The sequence below is a fragment of the Calypte anna genome, chromosome 15 (genome assembly GCF_003957555.1).
Source record: "Calypte anna isolate BGI_N300 chromosome 15, bCalAnn1_v1.p, whole genome shotgun sequence".
Lineage (NCBI taxonomy): Eukaryota > Metazoa > Chordata > Aves > Apodiformes > Trochilidae > Calypte > Calypte anna.
Window position 1 is genome coordinate 6037175 of NC_044261.1, and position 18998 is coordinate 6056172.

General features: G+C 53.9%; 1 protein-coding gene across 1 annotated transcript; it reads left to right on the forward strand.

The window, feature by feature from the left end:
• The first annotated feature begins 2538 nt into the window (after window positions 1-2538).
• Window positions 2539-14780, forward strand: TBX1 (T-box transcription factor 1). Its single transcript, XM_030460808.1, has 8 exons — window positions 2539-2722; window positions 3924-4386; window positions 7743-7844; window positions 9122-9293; window positions 9527-9682; window positions 11017-11084; window positions 11281-11381; window positions 12170-14780. The coding sequence occupies exons 1-8, from the start codon at window positions 2689-2691 to the stop codon at window positions 12616-12618; spliced, it is 1545 nt and encodes a 514-aa protein (XP_030316668.1). The 5' UTR covers window positions 2539-2688; the 3' UTR covers window positions 12619-14780.
• The last annotated feature ends 4218 nt before the right edge of the window (window positions 14781-18998 follow it).

The window sequence follows — 18998 nt, forward strand, 5'->3', positions numbered from 1 at the left end:
GGACCCCATTTGCAGTCGAGCATCGTGCCACCCGCTCTCCCTGGTTTGCTTTGTCGCTGCAGTTGCCCCGTCGCGGGGAAGTCGGGGCTGGTCTCGCCCACCCGTCCTCTCAGCTCTGCCCGGCGCCACTGATGGGCCCTGCGAGGCTGGGCAGCGGTGTGGGAGCGGGGCGGCGGGTTATCCTCTCAGGGATTTGGGGCTTAGGGGCTGGAGCCCGGTGCATGGATAGGGACTCGTTCACCTGCCCCCCGAAGGGCGCCTGGCAACGATTCCCGACGAGTTCCGTTGCCCCGTTGGAGAACGTTCAGCCCCGACCTCGCCGGGCAGGGGGACAGGCCGAGAGGCAGCTGGGGCCTTACCTCGCCGGGCAGGGGAAGAGAAAGAGATAAACCTGGGAAATAGTGTGAGCAATCAAGGCACGGGTAGTAACCCTGAACTCCCCGATAGTACTGGGGCGCTGGATTCTGGGGTTTTTAGAATCTGCAAAGAGGAATCTTTTCTTTCCTCCCGAGGAAGAGGCTGCCCAGAGCCAGGCACACCTCGGGGAACGCGTCTGCGCCCCACGTCCGGCTCTCATGAGCCTTTGAGCTGCCGGAGGAGGTCTGCAGCTCTCACCCGCAGCTCCTCGCTTTCCTCCGACATTGCCCCGAGGTGCCCTAAGGAAATCCCTTCCCCTCCTCCTTGTATTGCCGCCAGGTAAACAGCGAGGGTCAGCACCGGGACAACTCTTCTCTGTGGCGTGTCCCTGAGCTCGGGATAGAAACTGCCCCGGCCGGGAACCGCGCTTCCAGCAGCGCAGTGACGGAACGAAACACCGATCGTGTCACGCTCTGCCCTTATGCCGTTAGCTGCAGGAACATATGCTCAAATATGTAAGAGTAGTCTAGATTTTTCTCTCCAAATATTTTTACCACATCCAAAGATAATATTTCAACAGAAGAATCAAGCCCCGCAGGCTACAGACAGGGCAGCTATATATAACCCGCTTGCTCACTCCGGCTCTCCGCGCATCGCTCGGGTTATGCAACCCCCATCGCGGCGGTAGCCACCGGCGCGCCCCACGGCTCCGCCCGCCCCGTCGGGGCATTCCCCCCGGGACCTCGGTGCAACCACCATCTCGGAGGGACCGGTACCGGGGCTGGTACCGGGACCGGTACTGGGGCCAGGGCGGGCCCGCCAGGGCGGGCGCGCCGCCTCGCCCCGTGCCGATGCAGAGGAAGGGCCCCTGGAACGCCGCAGCGCTTCGAGGAGTCGGTGCCGGGCGGTGAGTAGCGCCTCAACCTTGCCGGGGCAGGGAGAAGAATCGGGGCAGCTCCCCCTCGGCTGTCGTGTGAGAGTGGCTCCTGGGCCAGGCACGCGTTACAGGTGCTGCCGACAGAGCGGGCTCTCACACCGGGCCGGGAAAAGGCTCACTTGCCGTCCCGACGCTTGCTTCCCGTTTTTTTTTCTTCTTTTCTCGGTGAAGAAAATGTGCAAATGCTTGTGGGTGCTTTGGGGGATTGGTGGCTCAGCGCTGGTGGGACCCACCCGGCCCCGGAGAGGCAGCCGGCAGAACCTGCGCCCGCAGCGCACCCCGAGCCTAGTCCCCGCCTGCTGTGGCGAGTAGAGCTGCGAGTCCCCGCAGCCGCCAAGTCCCCGCAGCTGGGCTGGGGAAGCCCGCAGCCTCACGGTGGATACGGGCTGGAGGAAGGGAGCAATCCCCCCTCTCGGTACGGGACATCCGCAGTGTGACGCCGGGCTCGGCTCGGCTGGGCTCGGTTCTTCCCTTCCCATCGGCCGGCTCCGGGAGCCGTGATTGACACCGCCGGCCCCTCCGCCCGCTCCGCAGCACATCCCATCCCTCCCCGCCGGCCGCTCGCTGTGCCCGGGAGGCGGGGAAGGGCCTCCCCAGCCCTTTGACACCGTCTCGGCAGGAGTTTCACTTCGCTTTCGCCGCCGCCGCTTCTGCAGGCAAACACCCCCGGCTTCCATGTGACACCTCCCAGCCACTGAATGGGGGAAAGCGCCTATAAGGGAGCCACTTTCCCTACGTGCAGAAGAAAAGGAGGGGACTGGGGGGTAGAAGCAGGAGGTGGTGTTTGGGGGAAAGGAAGAGAGAAAATAAATTAATAAATCGCAGGGAACGAAGTTGGGGGGAGAGAAACCGAGATCCGGGGAAAAATTTCGTGGGGTTATTTATTTATTTCCCACTCCCTACCTCCCCGATTACCTCTCGCTGACAGGATTCGATCTGGCCTTTGCGGTGCTCGGCGCTGGCTGCAAAGGGTCCCGGGGAAGTTTTTTTCCCCCCACTACCCTTCCCGGGGAGGGGGGACACAGAGGGATTGGGTTGTTTTCTGTTGTGTTGTTGTGTTATTTTATCGCTTTTTATTATTATTTTTAAGCTTCCCTCCCCCCGTCTGGAAGGAGGGGGGTCTCGCTCGCACCTCCCTGGATGGTGCTGTAGAAAGGAGGGGAATAAGGGGGTGGGAGGGGGGGCTCGTAGTGGGAGGCTGCCGCGGCTGCTGCTCCTGCATTGGTGTCTCCCCTATGGACGAAAACAGCCCTCTGTCTCCCAAGGCAAATGCTTTCAGTATCGCCTCTCTGATTTCAGTCGCTGCCGCCGCCGAGCAAGCAGGGAAGGGAGCGCTGGAGGAGCGCAGCGGCGGCCGCAGCGCGCCCGCCCGCCCCGGCTGCCGCTCGCAGAAGATGCACTTCAGCACCGTCACCAGGGACATGGAAGGTGAGCGCCGCGATCGGCCTTTTAGGGCTGTGGGGACGGGATTCCAGGCCACCGCGTTTCGGAGTGTTTACACGAGTCCCGGCCCGGCGGTAGGGCCCGGGGGGAGCGTACAGAGTGCGGCCTGCCTGCGGGCCCTCTCGGAGGTGGCTTTACCGTGCCCCCCGGCACACCCGGGCCCCCCACAGCCCTTCTTTGAAGAATAAAGCTCTGCCCGTGTCCTGGTGGCGGCTTGTGACGGCTCCGCCGCCTGGACCCGCGTCTCCACGGAGGTGCTGGAGCATCCTCCCGCAGCGCTGGTCGTGCCCGGGGCAGCGACGGATTTGAGCTCTATTCCCGTCGGCTCTGCAGCCCCTGTCCGGCCAGGGAGCCGCGGTGGAAATAATTCAAGAAACCCTCAGGACCTCGAGGAGCCTTTCAGCATCGGAGGGGATCCAAAGGAACCGTCCGTTCCCCGGGGCGGCCTGTCACACGCCGCAGGGCCCTCTCGGGCTGGCGGCCGAGGGCTGCACGGCTGGGCACGTCTGGGAAGCTCCTCGTAGAGGCCCCGGAGCTTTACTCTAGTCTTTCTTCTGTTCCCCCTCGCTCCCCTGGGGACAGAAAGAAGGGGGCACTACCAAACTAGATCTGTCTTCCCCTGTCAACTGCGGCCCCGCGGCCCCAGAGCGAGGGATGTTACCTGCAGCACCGTAGCTACACGGAAATAAGAAACGGTTTCTTTGAGTTTTCCCCCTCCTCCTCGCATCTTTTTTTTTTTTTTTTTTTTTTTTTTTTGGGTGGGGGGACGGGACTGGAGGGAAGTTTGCTTTGTCCCACATCGTGTGCGGCGAGGAGGGAGGCTTTCTGCAGAAGATAGCATGGGCTCTGCACCGCTGCAGCTCTTGGCAGATCTCTCGGGTTTGCAAAAAAAAAAAAAAAAAAAAAAAAAAAAGAAAAAAAACACCTAGAAAAAAAAAAGGAGCCGAGGCAGGCAGCGGGAGCAGCGAGCTCCCCGCCTGCCCCGGGGGGAGCGGGGCTGGGGCCAAGCAAAGCGGAAAGGGGGAGGCGCCCCGCTGGGCTGGGCGCAGGGCAGGAGAGGAGGCGGAGGGCACCCCGCGGAGCCGGCGCGGCGCGGAGGCGGGGGCCGCGCGGAGCGCCGCGGAGCTGGGGGGGAAAGCGGGAGCCGGAACGGAGCCCTGATCGCCTGTTTTTGGAATGATTTCAGCTATCTCCAGCCCCTGGCTCACCCAGCTGTCCCATTTTTGCGATGTTGCAGCTTTCACGGCCAACAGCCTGAGCAGCCTGAACGCCTCCGGGGGGTACCACCTCTCCCCCTCCCCGGGGGACCCGTACGGACAGCATGAGCCACCGCACTACGAGCCCTGCACGGCTCAGCAGCACTCGCACCCGCCGCCCCAGCCCCAGCACGGCTACCCCTTCGGCGGGGCGGCGGCGGCGGCCGGGGCCAACCCGCCGCCCCCAGGCCCCGAGCCGCCCGAGGGCGCCGGGGGAGCCGCCTCAGGGCCGGCCGCCGTCTCGGGCTGCTCCGCGGGGGCGGCCGCCGCGGCCAAGGCGCCGGTGAAGAAGAACCCGAAGGTGGCCAACGTGAGCGTCCAGCTGGAGATGAAGGCGCTATGGGACGAGTTCAACCAGCTGGGCACCGAGATGATCGTCACTAAGGCCGGCAGGTCAGTGCGGAGCCCCCAGCTCTCAGTCGCTTCCCCTGGCCGCGGGCACCCAGGCTAGCTGGAGCGGGAGAGCAGAATCGCGGGCCCGGCCGGAGGCGATTGAATTAGTTTGGGGGAAAGTCGAGGCTGGGCAAGGGCAAGCTGCCGGGCGGCCCAGCCTGGCGGTTGCCGTCATTTGATCCTAGCGCTTCTCCCGGGGCGAAATCTGCGAGCTGTTGCGGCCCGAAGGCCTCGGGCGCTGCGGGGAAGGACGCGCGGCCCTGGAGGGCTGGAGGCGAAGGCGTGCGGGGGGCGTCGGGCAGGGCGGCCCGACACGGCCCGGCACGGTTTGGTGAAGCCGCGCCGTGAGCTCAACCGCCGGGTGTCACTGCAAAGGACGGTGTGCTCCGCCAGTGTCTTCAGCTTTCAGTTATCCCACACGGGACTTAAATCCGTGTTTGTAGAGGACACTGTGCTCCCGGAGAGGACAGCAATGTCACGGGAGATAGGAAAAGCTAACAAACAAACGCGTGCAGTACCTGTAACTAAATTTTTAGCATGGGAAGATCTTTTCCTTCCTGCCGGGACGCAAAGGGAGGCTAATTATGCATTTTGAAACGTCCTCCAGGACTGTTGCATTTCCCGAATATCGAGTAGCGATCCTGGCTAAGTCCAGCTCTCCTTGGCTCTTCTCGTTTCTACCGGTGGCTCAGTTCGGCTGCCCAGGGCTGAGATCCCGCTCCCGGCCGGGGCACAAAGGAAGCGGCTGATGCGACCGCGTTAGAAACGAACAAAATCTGTAGGGGAACGAGGAGCCACAGTTACGGTTGTTAATTGCTGCATTTAATTGCAATTGCCGGGAAACGCCGTGACCGCGGCGGCTCGGAGAGAGCTGTGGAGATTTCCCCGCGCTGGCTCCGAGCAAACGCTGCCTTTGAGGAGGGCGAGCGCGTTGCTCGTGTTCTGCTCTCTTTCCTTGATTTAAAGGGATCCGGCGGGGCTAAGGAGATAAAAGAAAAAACAAACAAATTAACAAATCCCCCGGTGCTTGTTCTCACTTAGCCCCGGGGAAGGCTGCGGCGGCTGCAGCCCCCTTCGCCTGGGAAGAAAGGCACAGCGCGGCTGGTCGGGCTCCGCTCCGAAAGGGCCCAAAGCAACCGGTGGTGATCGCAGCCACACCGCTCTCCCTGCAGCGGTTTTGAGGGTTCCGAGGGTGTAAAAAGAAAAAAAAAATTGTATATACGAAGTTGCTTTTTAAAAAATAGCTTTCTTTAAAAAAAAAAATAAATTAACGATGTGCCCCGTGGAAAAGCAGCTGGCGGAGGGGCGGGCGCTGCTCTGCGGAACCCGGGCGTGATTTCCCGCAGACAGTGCCTACCCCGGCGCCGGGTCGCTCAGCCCGCTGTCTCCGGCCGCGGCCCCCGAGCCCGGCGCCGGGCTCGGCTTTGCTTTCCTTAGCGGAAAAGATTGTTCCGTCTCGAGGCGGAGGCTCTCTACAAACAGGAGCTCTTCGACGGGGCTTTCTTCTCTCTCCCAGGACAGCGAAAGGATTGCAAATACTGCACTCCAAAAGGTCTCGGAAATGAACTAATTCAATTTAGATTGAGGGCTGTTCCCCCTCCTTTTCGTTTATTTTATGACACCGGCAAATATCCAGACAGGCGGTTAAAAACCAGGAGAAAATGGGGTAAAAAGAGTATAAAAGGGCTTAGGAAGGCACTGCAAAGCCTGTTCTCTCCCAGTGCCTCTGGGCTGGCCCTGCTGTTTGTCTAGGTGGGTCTTATCAACTCGGGTTGTTTGTTTAAAATTAAGTTTTAAAACAAGAAACACCGGAACTGGAGGCTAATGGGGGCTTTTACACTTTTCAAAATACTAATAACAGAGGGGGTGATTGGAAACGTCCTCCGGAGCTTGCTAAAGCGTTACAGAGAAGGAGACGCAGTCTCCCGATCCTGATGCTGGGAAATAGTGCCGGGCACGGGCTGGAGGAGCTGTGGGGCTAGAACCCCGATGCCCCATCGTTCTGGCCGAGCTGAGGGCAGGCAGCCTCCCTTCGGCAGAGAGCAGCGGCTCACAACCAAAAAAGCCCCTGGAAGATGCACAGCAAGTCCGGCCATACGCCCCGAGAATGTGCAGGGGGGGCTCTCCATGTCCGGGTTTGATCAGGTTGTTTTTTTCATGGCTTGTTGGGAGTTTGGTTTTTCAACGGCCGCAAACCGTCTCCACGAAATTCCTCCTGCCATCGCCCACTTGATTTCCAAGTCGAGAAAAAAAAATATATCGAACAAAACTGAAGCCGTAACGAGCCCGACGCGAGGGCGCATCTTCGGCGTGTACCGCCGGATATCCCCGGTCCGGGCCCTGTCCCCGAGGTCTGCAGAAGAAGGGAGGGACGCGGGGGACAGCTCTGGCAGCCTCTTCCCGATCCACAGCCCCTCGAAGCAATCGTGCCCTCCCGCGCCCCCTACTTAGTCTGGGGTCCCAGAGGGTCTGCGAGGAGCAGAGCAGCCCGGGAGTGGAGGGGGAGGCGACCTGCCCGGTCCAGTAATCACAGGCGCCTTCGCACTCTCCTTTGGCTCTGCAAATTGCGGGGACCAGAAGCCCCACCATGTGCTGGGAAGGAAGTGGAGGCAGGAGGGGATTCACTCAGGTGTTCCCGTTGCTCTCTAGTCCCTGCCCGCCGGGGGCTGCGTTTTGCCCTTCATGTTGCGGGAGGTCTCCCGCCGGCCCCAAAGACCAGCTGGAACTGCTGTTTTAAAACGGACGCAGAAATCGGGGGGCAGAAGCTGCGTAAGTGGGAACTCTGTTCCCTCGCGTCGCCCGCGGGAGGTTCTAGACGTGTCCCCCTGGGCTGCCTGAACTTTCCGGAGCTCTGCCCGCGGCTCGGGTGTGGGTCCGGAGACAGGGTTAATGCCTTGCATCTCCCTCAATTTAGGTCAGTTGGAAAGATGGGGAAACCGCGGGGAGGAAATAGTTTTCATTTGTGTCTCCCTCAGCCCCTGCGAACAACCCCGGCGGAGCATTTCGTGTGACAGCCATAAGCGGCCCCTGAGTCGGTGGAGAGGCAGGGTCGTACCGCGCTGCCCCGGCTCGTCCTTTGAGATACTGCCGGGGGACACGACAGTCCCTCTGCTCACTTTGCCCTGCTGCATCTGCCTTTTCCTCTCGCTCTGAACGGTGGTTCCTGCGAAGGAACTTGAAATCGCAATAGGGCGGACGCCGGGGCAGCTGAAGGAGAAGGGCCGGGAGGGCTGCGGAGGTCCTGCACCAGTCCCTGGGCACCCCTGAGCCGGGGAGGGCACAGATAACCGCGCCGGCCCCTATGGGCTCCTCGTTGCCCATCAACTCAGCTCTCCTCTCCCTTCTCTCTCTGCCAGGCGCATGTTCCCCACCTTCCAGGTGAAGATATTCGGGATGGATCCCATGGCTGACTACATGCTCCTTATGGATTTCGTCCCCGTGGACGACAAGCGATACCGGCAAGTAACCTCTCGGTACCCAGAGCTGTAGGTGCCGTCGGGTCGGTGCCAGACTAGGATATGGGATGCAGCTGCCTTGCTGTCCATCTCACACCGTTGCAAGGAGTTTGGGGCTGGGTGTGGGGCCTGCAGGGCCCCCCTTGGCTTTTGCATAAGGCAAGTGGGCATGGGGTGGGGAGAACCACAGGTTTCTGTGGGGCAGCAGGGCAGGAGCTGCCTTGTCCTGCCCAGAAAAGCCCCCTCCATCTCACTGCTCCCCATCTCTGCCCAGTGAGTGCTTGTTCCTTGTAATAAGAATCTCTCCCCCAAGTAATCCTCGAGTGCCATAGCCTCTCAGCTAGGGCAGGTGGCCTGTCCCTGCCAGCCCTGCTGGCATCCCGGGACTCTCTCATACCTGCCACGGAGCCCAGTGGGTGCTTGGGTGAAGAGAGCAGGTTTTGTACTCTGGAAAGGCACCGGCAATCTGAGCCACAAAACCCTGCCCTTGTTTCCTGCAGCAGCATAGAAAGGCATTGGAAACCAGTGACTTGCAAGGCAGTGATGTGGTCTGGTCTGCAACCCCTTTAATTTAAAGACAGTGAAAGGCGCATTATGTGTTTAGCTTCAGATCAGGACGCTGAGCAGGCAGCCTGCGTAGGAATCGCCAGGGTCCAATATATAAATATTTAGACAGATATCCAAATTCTCAGGGCGTCCTAGAAATGTTTGCTTGTCAAGGGAAGTGGGATATATAACATCCAATTGAGTATATCTTTAAAAAGTAATGTTTCTGCTCAAGTCCAATGGTGTCTAATTCCCCCTGTGCAAACACTGGCTTTTAAAGTAAACACGTGTATAGAAGATTGGTTTCTCTGTTTTAAATGTTACTGGTGAATATGCAATTTGAAAGAATGAAATAAGACTGCTAAACTCTGGACCTGTTATTGATCTATACCTAAATTTCCACTCTTCACTTTTTTTTTTTTTTTTTTTTTTTTTTTTTTTTTTTTTTTTTTTAGGGAAATGGGTGGTTTTTGTGGCTTCTCCCAAACCTGCGCAGGTAGCTGTAAGCTTCCTCCATCCTGTAGATATCTCTTCCACCAGTTCCTTTGGCGACCTGATAAAATATTACTTGCCCCCATAACAAACAGACATTCCCTTCCATGCCATAGGAAGTGGGAGCGATGGGGGAGGCAGCGCTTTCCTCTTGCCGGGCTGAGGGGACCCTCCCGGGCCGGATCCTGCGAGATCTGCAGGAGTCCCCTGTGCTGTGGCTGAGGGTGCCTTCCCCCCCGCAGGTATGCCTTCCACAGCTCCTCCTGGCTGGTGGCCGGCAAAGCCGACCCCGCCACCCCCGGGAGGGTGCACTATCACCCGGACTCCCCGGCAAAAGGGGCGCAATGGATGAAGCAGATCGTTTCCTTCGATAAGCTAAAACTGACCAACAATTTGCTGGATGACAACGGGCATGTAAGTGTTCCCGGGGTAAGGTGTCAAATGCGGGGCTGCACGGGGGGAACTCAACATCGCAGTGATTCCTGTGGTGTGCCCCTGCCTGCCTCCTCCCCAGGATCTTCGCGCCCCCGTCCTGCCCAACCCCGTGGCTGCCCCGGGCGGGGGGAGCTCTCAGGGCCGGGGGCTGCGCTTTCCTTTCTTGCTCTTCCTGGATCAGTTATTTTCTCCTTGCTCGTTTTATCATTCAGATCATTTTGAACTCCATGCACAGATACCAGCCGCGTTTTCACGTGGTCTACGTGGACCCCCGGAAAGACAGTGAGAAGTACGCGGAGGAGAACTTCAAAACCTTCGTCTTCGAGGAGACGCGCTTCACAGCCGTGACTGCCTACCAGAACCATCGGGTGAGACGGCAGAGGGACCCGGGGCAACGAAAAATGGGGGTTGGGGTCGTCCAGGAGCTATCACGGGTGCGCCCGGAGCTGACTCGACCACTTCGCCCGCCTGCGGGTGTCCGGTGGGGGCATCCGGAGGTATTCCCGCCTCCTCCTCATCTGTTAAACCCATTCCGGGGCAGCGCAAGGAACCCCATAGCCAGGGAACTGCGCAGAGCTGCATCGCTACACACTGGGGAAGCGACGTGAGCTTCAGCCCCTTCGTCCGCTTCCCCCCGCCCGGGGGACCTCATTACCTATGTAAACCCGAGACTGGGGCTGGTTGGGAAACTACAGGCGTCCCGCTGCGAAATGTCACTCACAATTTGTTTGGATAAATCTGCAATTTTCCTTTTCTTTAGCTCATAGCGGTCTGTTCCTCCCCAGAATACAATTGTTAAAAAAACGAAACAAAACAATCCACCCTCTCTAATCTGATGCGGATTTTTGAGCAGCATCTAATTTAATTGCTTCTTTAAATCGCATTAGTGTAATGTAAGGCGCAGGAATCCCAGGCGGGAGTGCAAATTCAATTTCATAGCGGGGGTTCTTCTCCACACCGCCTCGCTCTGTGCTGATGCCGCAGCCCTCGCCGGGGCTGGATGGCGGGGCTGTCCCCAAGCAGACGGTGGCGGTGCCACCCTGTGCAGCGGCTTCGAGCAAAGCGATCCGGGGTCCCCCTCGGGATGCTGCGGCCAGACTGACACCCTGCTCCGGAGAGAAAGCGGGGCCGGAGCAAGGCTGTGCCTTTAAGGGGCTTCGGAGTCCCCCCCCCGGCTGGCATTTTCCTGATGGCTCCGGACAGCTGCTCTTTCTCTCCTGCTTTCTATCAGTTTGACCTCTAAGGCTGGAACTGTCACTGAGGGGCTTAAAGTTTGTTTTTCAACCCATTCCGGAAACTCACAATCACATACTTTATCCGTGGATTTGCTTAAATATAGAAAATGTCCTGCCTTCTCCCCGGCGAATTAAATAAATACCAAAGTATGATATATCCAGTGATTTGTCTTAGCTGCTCCAGTGGTGACCCATATAATGTGGCATTTTCTTACAAGTGCATTTACACAGCTTTTGCAGCCAACTTGGGCTGCCTCTCCCTTCGCCTTGAACTCATATTAGATAGCCCATGTTTCCTAACAGAGGGAAAGCACACGCTTGTGCTCTGTGGCAGAGTGCCCCAGCTCCACCAGCCACCTGGGCCCTCTCCGTTGCACCAGGCACTGCTGACTCCCAGGGTCGTGCTCACTGTCTGACCGGGGAGCCCCATGTATGCTGCTGAGACATTTCCCTACTTCCCCTTACAGATCACACAGCTGAAGATTGCCAGCAACCCTTTTGCCAAGGGATTCAGAGACTGCGACCCTGAGGACTGGTAAGGCTGTGTCTTTATTGAACTACACCCCATTCTCACCTCCACTCTCGCATGCATATTTGCACAAGGCTTGCATAGAGTTTGGGGTACACTGGGTCAAGCCCCGTTTGCCAGCTGCAGCTCACAGCAGCAATGTTCCAGGTGCTCATTCTGTTAGACCACAGGCTCTGTATCACTTCTGCCCTTTTTGTTCCAGGCCCAGGAATCACAGGCCAGGGGCCCTTCCTCTCATGAGTGCTTTTGCTAGATCCCGGAACCCAGTGTCTTCCCCAGCCCATCAGAACGGGACAGAGAAAGGTGAGAGCCCCAAACAGCCAGGCCAGCCTGTCACCTTGGACCTGCTGTCCTGCACAGGATCACATGTATGCTTGGGGCTAGCTTTGCCCACCATGCTGGTGCGTGGCCACTGCAATGGGCATGGCTCCATTGCTAATGAGCTTGTGTTACCATCTATTTTTTAATCAAGAATAGCCACCTTCATAGTCTTATTCACTCTTTCTTGGTGTAAACCATTTTCTGTTGTTGTGCTTAAGCACCTTTGCTGCTTTAAAAAACACTGCCTTTTTCCTTTAGTGTCCCATTTTCGATTTTTCAGCTGCAAGTTCAGTTTTTCAGTCAGGGTTGCAGCAAGGGCCGCTGGCTCCTCCTCGCATTGCCCTTTTAATGCAGCCCGGCAGCACGTTCAGGGCCGACTCACTCCCATTCAGGAGCTGCAGTCAGGTTGAACAGCACCTCGGCCCATTGACTCCTTTTCCATTACGCAGAGCAAACAACTGCAAAGACAACCGAAGGCCTTTCTTCCAACACACTCCGGGCCTGCAAAATAAAGGGAAGTCTGTATTTGTTTAGTGTTACACAATTGCAAAAATTTCAGGCGTGTACCGGCTTGTCAGTCAATTCAGCTGCATTTATCAGTCGCAAGGTCCTGTCCCACAAGCCCCGGTTCCTGTTGCACGCCGCCGCGCTCTTCACTCGCCAGCCTGGCTTTTCTCTTGGCGCACTGCTTTCTTTTAGTTATTCGAATTAATTATTTAAAGTCTGGCCCGTGGGGGGGCGGCGGTGCTGACGCTGTGTGCCCCCCGCAGATGCTGCCGAGACCCGGCGGGAGTACGAGCGGGAGGCGGCCGGGGGGACTCCGCTGCACGCCGAGGCCGCGCACCAGCAGCTCATGTCCCGCGTGCTCAGCCCCGCGCTGCCGGGCGGTGGCGGCGGCGGCCTCGTGCCCTTGGGCGGCGCGGGCGGCGGCCGTCCCAGCCCGCCCCACCACGAACTGCGCCTGGAGCCCGCCGCCTCGGAGCCCCTCCACCACCACCCTTACAAGTACCCGCCAGCAGCGGCCGCCGCCGCCTACGACCACTACCTGGGGGCGAAGAGCAGGCCCGCCCCGTACCCCCTCCCCAGCATCCGCGGGCACAGCTATCACCACCACCACCATCATCACCACATGAACGCCGCGGCCGCGGCGGCGGCGGCAGCAGCCAACATGTACTCCTCGGCCGCGGCGCCCGCCACCTACGACTACGGGCCCAGATAACGCAGCCGCGCGCGCCCCGCGGGGCCGCCGACGGCGCGAGGGACTGCAGCTGCCGCGCGTGCCGCGACCGTTACCGCCCGCCTCCCCTCTTCCCGCCTTTCCCTCTCTTCCCGCCTTACGAATGAGCTGATTGGCCAGTTTGACCTGATCGACAGCCGGAGAGCCCAATCGCAGGAAGCCGCGCGCTCCGTCGCTCTCCCCACCCTACAGAGAGCCCTCAGAGCGGGCGGCGGAGACCTGAGGCGAGGGGCCGGGGGGTGCTGGGCGATGACCGTCGCGGTGTGACCCGCAGCTGCACTTTGATAAATGAAGCCATATGTCGTTATCTCTTTTCTCCCTACCCCCGTGCCTCCGTTCCTGCGGATGCCTCACGAGTGAGCCGGGCACTGGGGATAGCCGGGCCACTGGGAAGCGGTGGGAGGACGGGGTGGCGTCAGAGTGAGGTAATTTACCCCCTTTTCACTCGTCCGCCGGGTCTTCTGGTGGATATTTAGTGTTTCCACCAATTTTGGCGGTGCCGTGGGTGTTTTCCAGCCCAGTGGGACGTGTAACGTTAGCACCGGGCAGGGTGGGCTGCGGGGCTGGCCGGGAGCACTACCGGACACCAGCGGTAGGCCCTGGGGATGGAGTGGAATTGCGCACATGTCGATTTAAGTCTTTGTTTTACCTCGGGGACGCTTGGCCTCGTTCACAGTTGGCTCAGGTTGTTCTTTGAGGAGACTTTCAGAGGAAGCAGAGTTCAGCTTAAGGGAACACTTTGAATCTTCACAGTCAGAACTGATTGCTTCTCCCCCAGTCCTGACCTGCTTGTGAGTTTTGGGGTTTATTGAGGCAACTTAACGACAACAGCATTTTCCAGAGCTGTTGAAAATAGCCCATGGCCAAAAGCACAGGCACATACAGCTTGTTGTGTTCACAACAATGGATGCTAAGGTTTAAAAACCAGCCTGGGGGGAGTAGAGGGAGAAGGTAACCTGCAAGGTTAAGGCTGTATATTCTCAGCAATAGTTAGTAAACTGGCAGCTTCCCAGGCAGCTTCACAGTTCTGCCTTCCTATATCCTTTCCCGAGCTCTTTATGCTCTCCTGTTGAGAGGTGCCTTTTAGAGGAACTTCAGGGTTTTTTCCCCAGAATGCTTCACCCCTTATATTTGACTGACCCAAACTGCAGTAGTCCCAAAGCACCTATTCTGCACCTACCTGCTTGCTGCATCCTCTCTCTTAGAGTGGGTAAGTACTTCTTTTTTTTCCTTTAGAATGGGCCTGTTCATCACAGCTTTTTCAGTGATGTATTTTGAATAGTTAGCTTGTGGGTTTTGTCAGATGGTCACAAAGCGTCAGTCCCTTTGTGTTCAGAGAAGGTATTGAACAGCTCCTCAGCTGTGTTGGTATACAGTATTATGAACACTTTTCTGATTCTTCCATGTGACTATGAAAAGAAGGGAGTTATATTTTTTTAAAGTCCTCTATTCATCCATGTTTGTGTATTTTCACTACAAAACTTTAAAAACCTTTAAAACCTTTTAAAACATAATCTTTCCCTTGAGCAGGTGGCAGTGTTAATAGCAAAGTTTATTCCGTCGCTGGCAGTGGGCTTTGGGCTTCCAAGACTTTTTGGAAGGGTTTAAGAAGGGATACAGGCTAACATGAATATTTTATGTAATTTGTTTTTCTGTTATAAAAAAATATATCTGAATCCATGAAAAAGACTTGTTCAAGAAATATGTATTTTATTTGACATTTGCAGTGAATTGTGAGATTCTTAGTGTCTGACTAAATCATAATGTTCTCAGAAAGGTTGATGTAAAATAGCTTTGTGCTTATTATTAGTCAGTGAAAAATGGCTCAGATGTGCTCTGTTGCTTTGCCGCTGTTATTTCAGAGTTTTCAATATGATTTGTTATCTGTAAACTGATTAGTGCCAAAGCTTTGGTCAAATGTTTAATGAAGTTGTTATATTTATTATTTCTTTCAAAGATTATGCAAACACTTTTTTTTCTTGATAGTTGAAGCATAGGAAAACAGTGAAGACAACCAAAGAATCATATCTGCAAAGTGTAGATACATGTAGATATTTGTAGATACATGTAGATAATCTTATTTCATTTTAATTGAAAAAACATTGGACAGTCACATTTATAAATGTTTTTCCTCTTCTTTCTTTCATCTCTTGTTTACTTGTGTGTATTTGTCAGTTTGTCTGCTCTGAAATTTAAATCTTCCCTACAACACAAAATGACTTAAACACGGAGGAATACTAAAGTGTAATTATTTAGTTTAGTGTAATTATTTATTATATAAAGCAAACAGGTAATCTCCACAGGTTGTTGCTCTCTCACTTCTCACTCCCTGGTTGCTGGAGCTGCCCCTGGTTATGGCAAGCTCTCATTCTGCAACAGCTTGCAGGGTTGGGGTCCCAGGTTGAAGTGGATTCAGTACCTGCTGTGTGGATTGATAACCACGGGCTTGCTTTAAGACACAGAGTGAGTGCTGCAGGAAGTGTCTCTGGCTCTCAGTGCAGAGTGGCCACACACCTTTTTGGTCATACTTTGCTGCACAAGAGCTGAGATGACTGCATGAAGCAAGACACCAAGACTAAACTGTTCTTACAGAAAATGGCTCAAGATCCTTGCATAGATTGTAGGAATTCTATTTTATCTCCATTAGAAGAAGGAAAAATCACAGAAATTCAACCTGTGGCTGTGGACTCTCAGGATCACTAGCTTATCCTCTGTGCTAGCAGAACCACCACAGAAGTCCTGTGTCTGAATGGGAAAGAGAGACTATGCAGCTGTATCAAGACTCCAGTTTTAACTGTGAAAATAGTATTTCTAACCTGGCTTTTAGGCCATTAACATGCCAGGTGCTTACATATGTTATTATTAAGTATATCAGCAGTCCATTTCATGTTGTGTTTTAGCCCTTAAAAATCAAGCTCCACTGTGGCTTGGACAAGTGCTTCCACCTTGTGTAGCAATGCCTGGCTCACTGGATGGGAGCGTTCCAGGTACTGAAAACAAGCAGTGTTATTTTTTTATTAGAACAAAAAGTCCACTTCAAACAAAGAAAAACCCCATAACACTGCACATTGAGTGGTTGGAACCTTCTGAAAATCACAGAAAAGTTGTGACATGTCAATTATGTTACCTGTCAGCCAGTTAGTCAAGGTATATCATTTACTGCCATGCCTTATCTATATGTATTGCAGTTTCATTTGAAAAATGACATAGTATGACTTGATTACATGTATATTTAAACTTCACGCAGTACATGCCGTCACCAAGGCCCATGGCATGCAGTCAGAAAGAAGGCTGCAGCATTTCCAGACAATGGTTCCACTTGTGGTTGCCTCAAGTCACTCATAACACTGGGTATTTAAAAGCTTCTGGTAAAACAGGCCCAAGCACAGAGGTTACAAGCACCCTTTGTCTCTTCCAAACAGGGCTAGTGAATAAATTAGCCATGTGGCTTCATTTTCCAGAGGTACAGGCTGAATTTACTGATTGCTACAAAGGTCTGAAAACCACATCACTTACCTCAGTGGTTAAATATAGGACTAGGCACCCACAGGTGAAACAAGGGAGGGCTTTGCTTGATCACTCACTTAAAAAAACCTGGGAATAGGTCAGGTTTTTGAAAAATGTTTTTTTAGTGGTGGTGGTGGTGTTTTTTCCCTGTTAATGGATGTGACTATATTCAGTGTAGACTATATTCAGCATGGGAATGAGAATCGTGTGCTTGCAGCATTCATACACACCATTTACACACTTCATGGATGTTCTTTTTAATCTTTCCTCCTGTTCAGGGAACCTTCAGGTGCCTTTCAGCGTGCTGGGGCGTTGCCATCTCTTCACTCTCAAGCACGTGTACACACAGCCATTACCAGGGAAGCAAGTACTCTGGTTTTCTTCTGCTACAGTCTGTAACAGTGGGCTGCAGTGTGGAGAATGACCCAAGGGCTGCAGCAAACATAAAAAAGCCATTTTACAGGCATCCCAACACACTGTGAGTCTCCCATGAGCTGGGGGCTTCTTAGTGCATCTGTACAAGGAGCCATGGCTAGTGAGGCTGCATGGCTCAGGGCCACCTCAGCTTCTGTGCTGTCCTCCCTGCCAGGCAGATCTCACTGACTCCAGCAAGTGGGTTTCAGCTTGTGATGCCTGTATCCCTGGCCAAGGGGTAGTTACCCCTTGATCTGGTTTGAAAGGCATAAGAAAAGCAGGTTCACTCATGCTGTGCAATGATCTGCCTGTGTAAAGGGTTGGAAAGAGGTCAGATACCCACAGGTCAGGTTTGAGGGACAGAGTCTGAGTTCTACTGCCTGCAGGAGTGCTAGAAGAGCTACTGCAGCTCCACTTGCAAGTTTTAGCACCTTTGCTCAAGGAGTTGGAAAAGTTGCTGTGAGCCGGTTGAGTATAGCTGGGGTAGATAGAATACAGCTGCTGCTTATTCTTTTGGTCAGTTGCATGATGGGTTGAAAACAAACGCGGTTTTGCCGGCAGAGCGGCGGGACTGTGGGTGCAATGGCCTGACCCGCCATTCTGTTAAGCCTGTGTAGCCGGGAAGGGCTTGCCCTAAAGGGACTGTGGGCTTGGGGAGCCGTGGTGGTGCATGTGGGTATCGCTGCACCGCGGCTGCCGTGGACGAGGGTGCTGCCCGGCCGTGCCTGAAGAGCAGGCTCCCTCCAGAGGGAGGAACTGGGCATCGCGTGAATTGGAGCACGGTCACACAGAAAAATGAACCCGGAGAGAACTTTAGCCCAAACTTGCAAATACGCGATCTGAGAGAAAAATGGATTTGTTTCATAAAGCAAAGATTTGATATTTGAAGCACACAGGCATAAATAAGGAAGGGCAGTAATCTTTGAGTCAGAATTTGAGGATAATGAGCCAGCAATAATTCAGCCATAGCTATAAGCTGGAATTATGAAAAGCCCAGTCTCTGGGTATAGAGGCTTGTCTGTATGTAGCTTTTTTCTAAAGGTATGCAGATTTTTTTTTTTCTTCATTTAATTACTCTAATTAAGTTGGTCTGTAAGATATTTAATTTACATACATGTTTGACGGAACTGTACCCAAAGGTTTCTATTACTGGTCATTATCATGAGCACAGCCTGTGTGTATAAAATGTGCTCTGTTAAAGCAAGATGCCCATTGGCTCTGAAAATCTAGTTAGTGTATGAGAGGTATGCTAATCTCCAATAATACTATTTCATACTTATTTTTTTCTCTCCAGTATGTTGTACAGGAGACCAGTGCAAAAAGCAAGAGCTAGTTTTGAAGATATACATTTATTCTGAAAAATATGGCCTTTCCTCATATACACTATATATGTACAAGTCTGCTTTTCAAAGGTCCACCTCCCTCAGCCTCTGTAAAGAAGTGTATGTGTTGCATGTTGCAGAAAAATGCACTCATTCCTCCCGCCATTAATAGAAATGACCTATTATAAATTTACCAGAGATACCACAGTTTTATAAATTGTCCACATATGTCTTTATAATATATTTATTATATCACATTTCATAGCATTTCTGTTTTATGAAATTCAGCCTTTAATATGTCACATATGTTTTGCATATATGTGCAATAGTTGGCCAAGTATATCTGAGTAAAGTATGATAAATGTGTTCTTTCCATATGGGAAATTAAATGTTTTCCCAGTTTTTTTTTTTAAAGTTTATGAAGAGCAGCCTATACAAAATAATTACAATAAATCACTCCTATTTATATTAGAATTATACATTTGAGCTAGTAACAAAGATTAAGAACAAAAGCCAGAAAAATCACATTTAAGACCTAATTCTATAAGGAGATAGAGCAGCACAGAGGGAAAGAGCATATGCATTTCAAGGCTAGCTGCTACATGGTGTAAACTCATGCAGACTTGTGTAGCAACTTCCATCTTATGATCCCAGAGGCTGATAAAGGCCTCTGATCACCTTTGTCAGAGGATGAATATTTCATACAATGTGCCTCACTGAAATCCCAAGTGCCCTTTTACATCAGTTCTAGCCCGAGTTCCAGTTGCAGAATTTTGTAGTTCCTGTATGTGCAGCTCTTGGTGGTCATTGGTAGCTGGGGAAGGAAAGGGTGTTCAGTGGGCAGGGCAGGACACTTCTGTACCTGTCTGTAAGAGGGGTAATTGCACAAGTGCCCAGGTATTCAGCGTGAAGTCCTTGGGCTCTGTTTGTAAATTGGAAAAGAAGTAAAAGACCTGAATAAACAACATGTAAAACTTAGTGAAGCACCTTCATGTGAGATGTTTGCACTTAGTTTTTCAGTGGGTTAAGCTTGGCTGATGGACAAGGGCTCTGCATTTGTGTTTGCTTTTTCAGTCTGCTTACTCAGTGCTACCATTGTCTCTCATTCCAGGGGGCTGA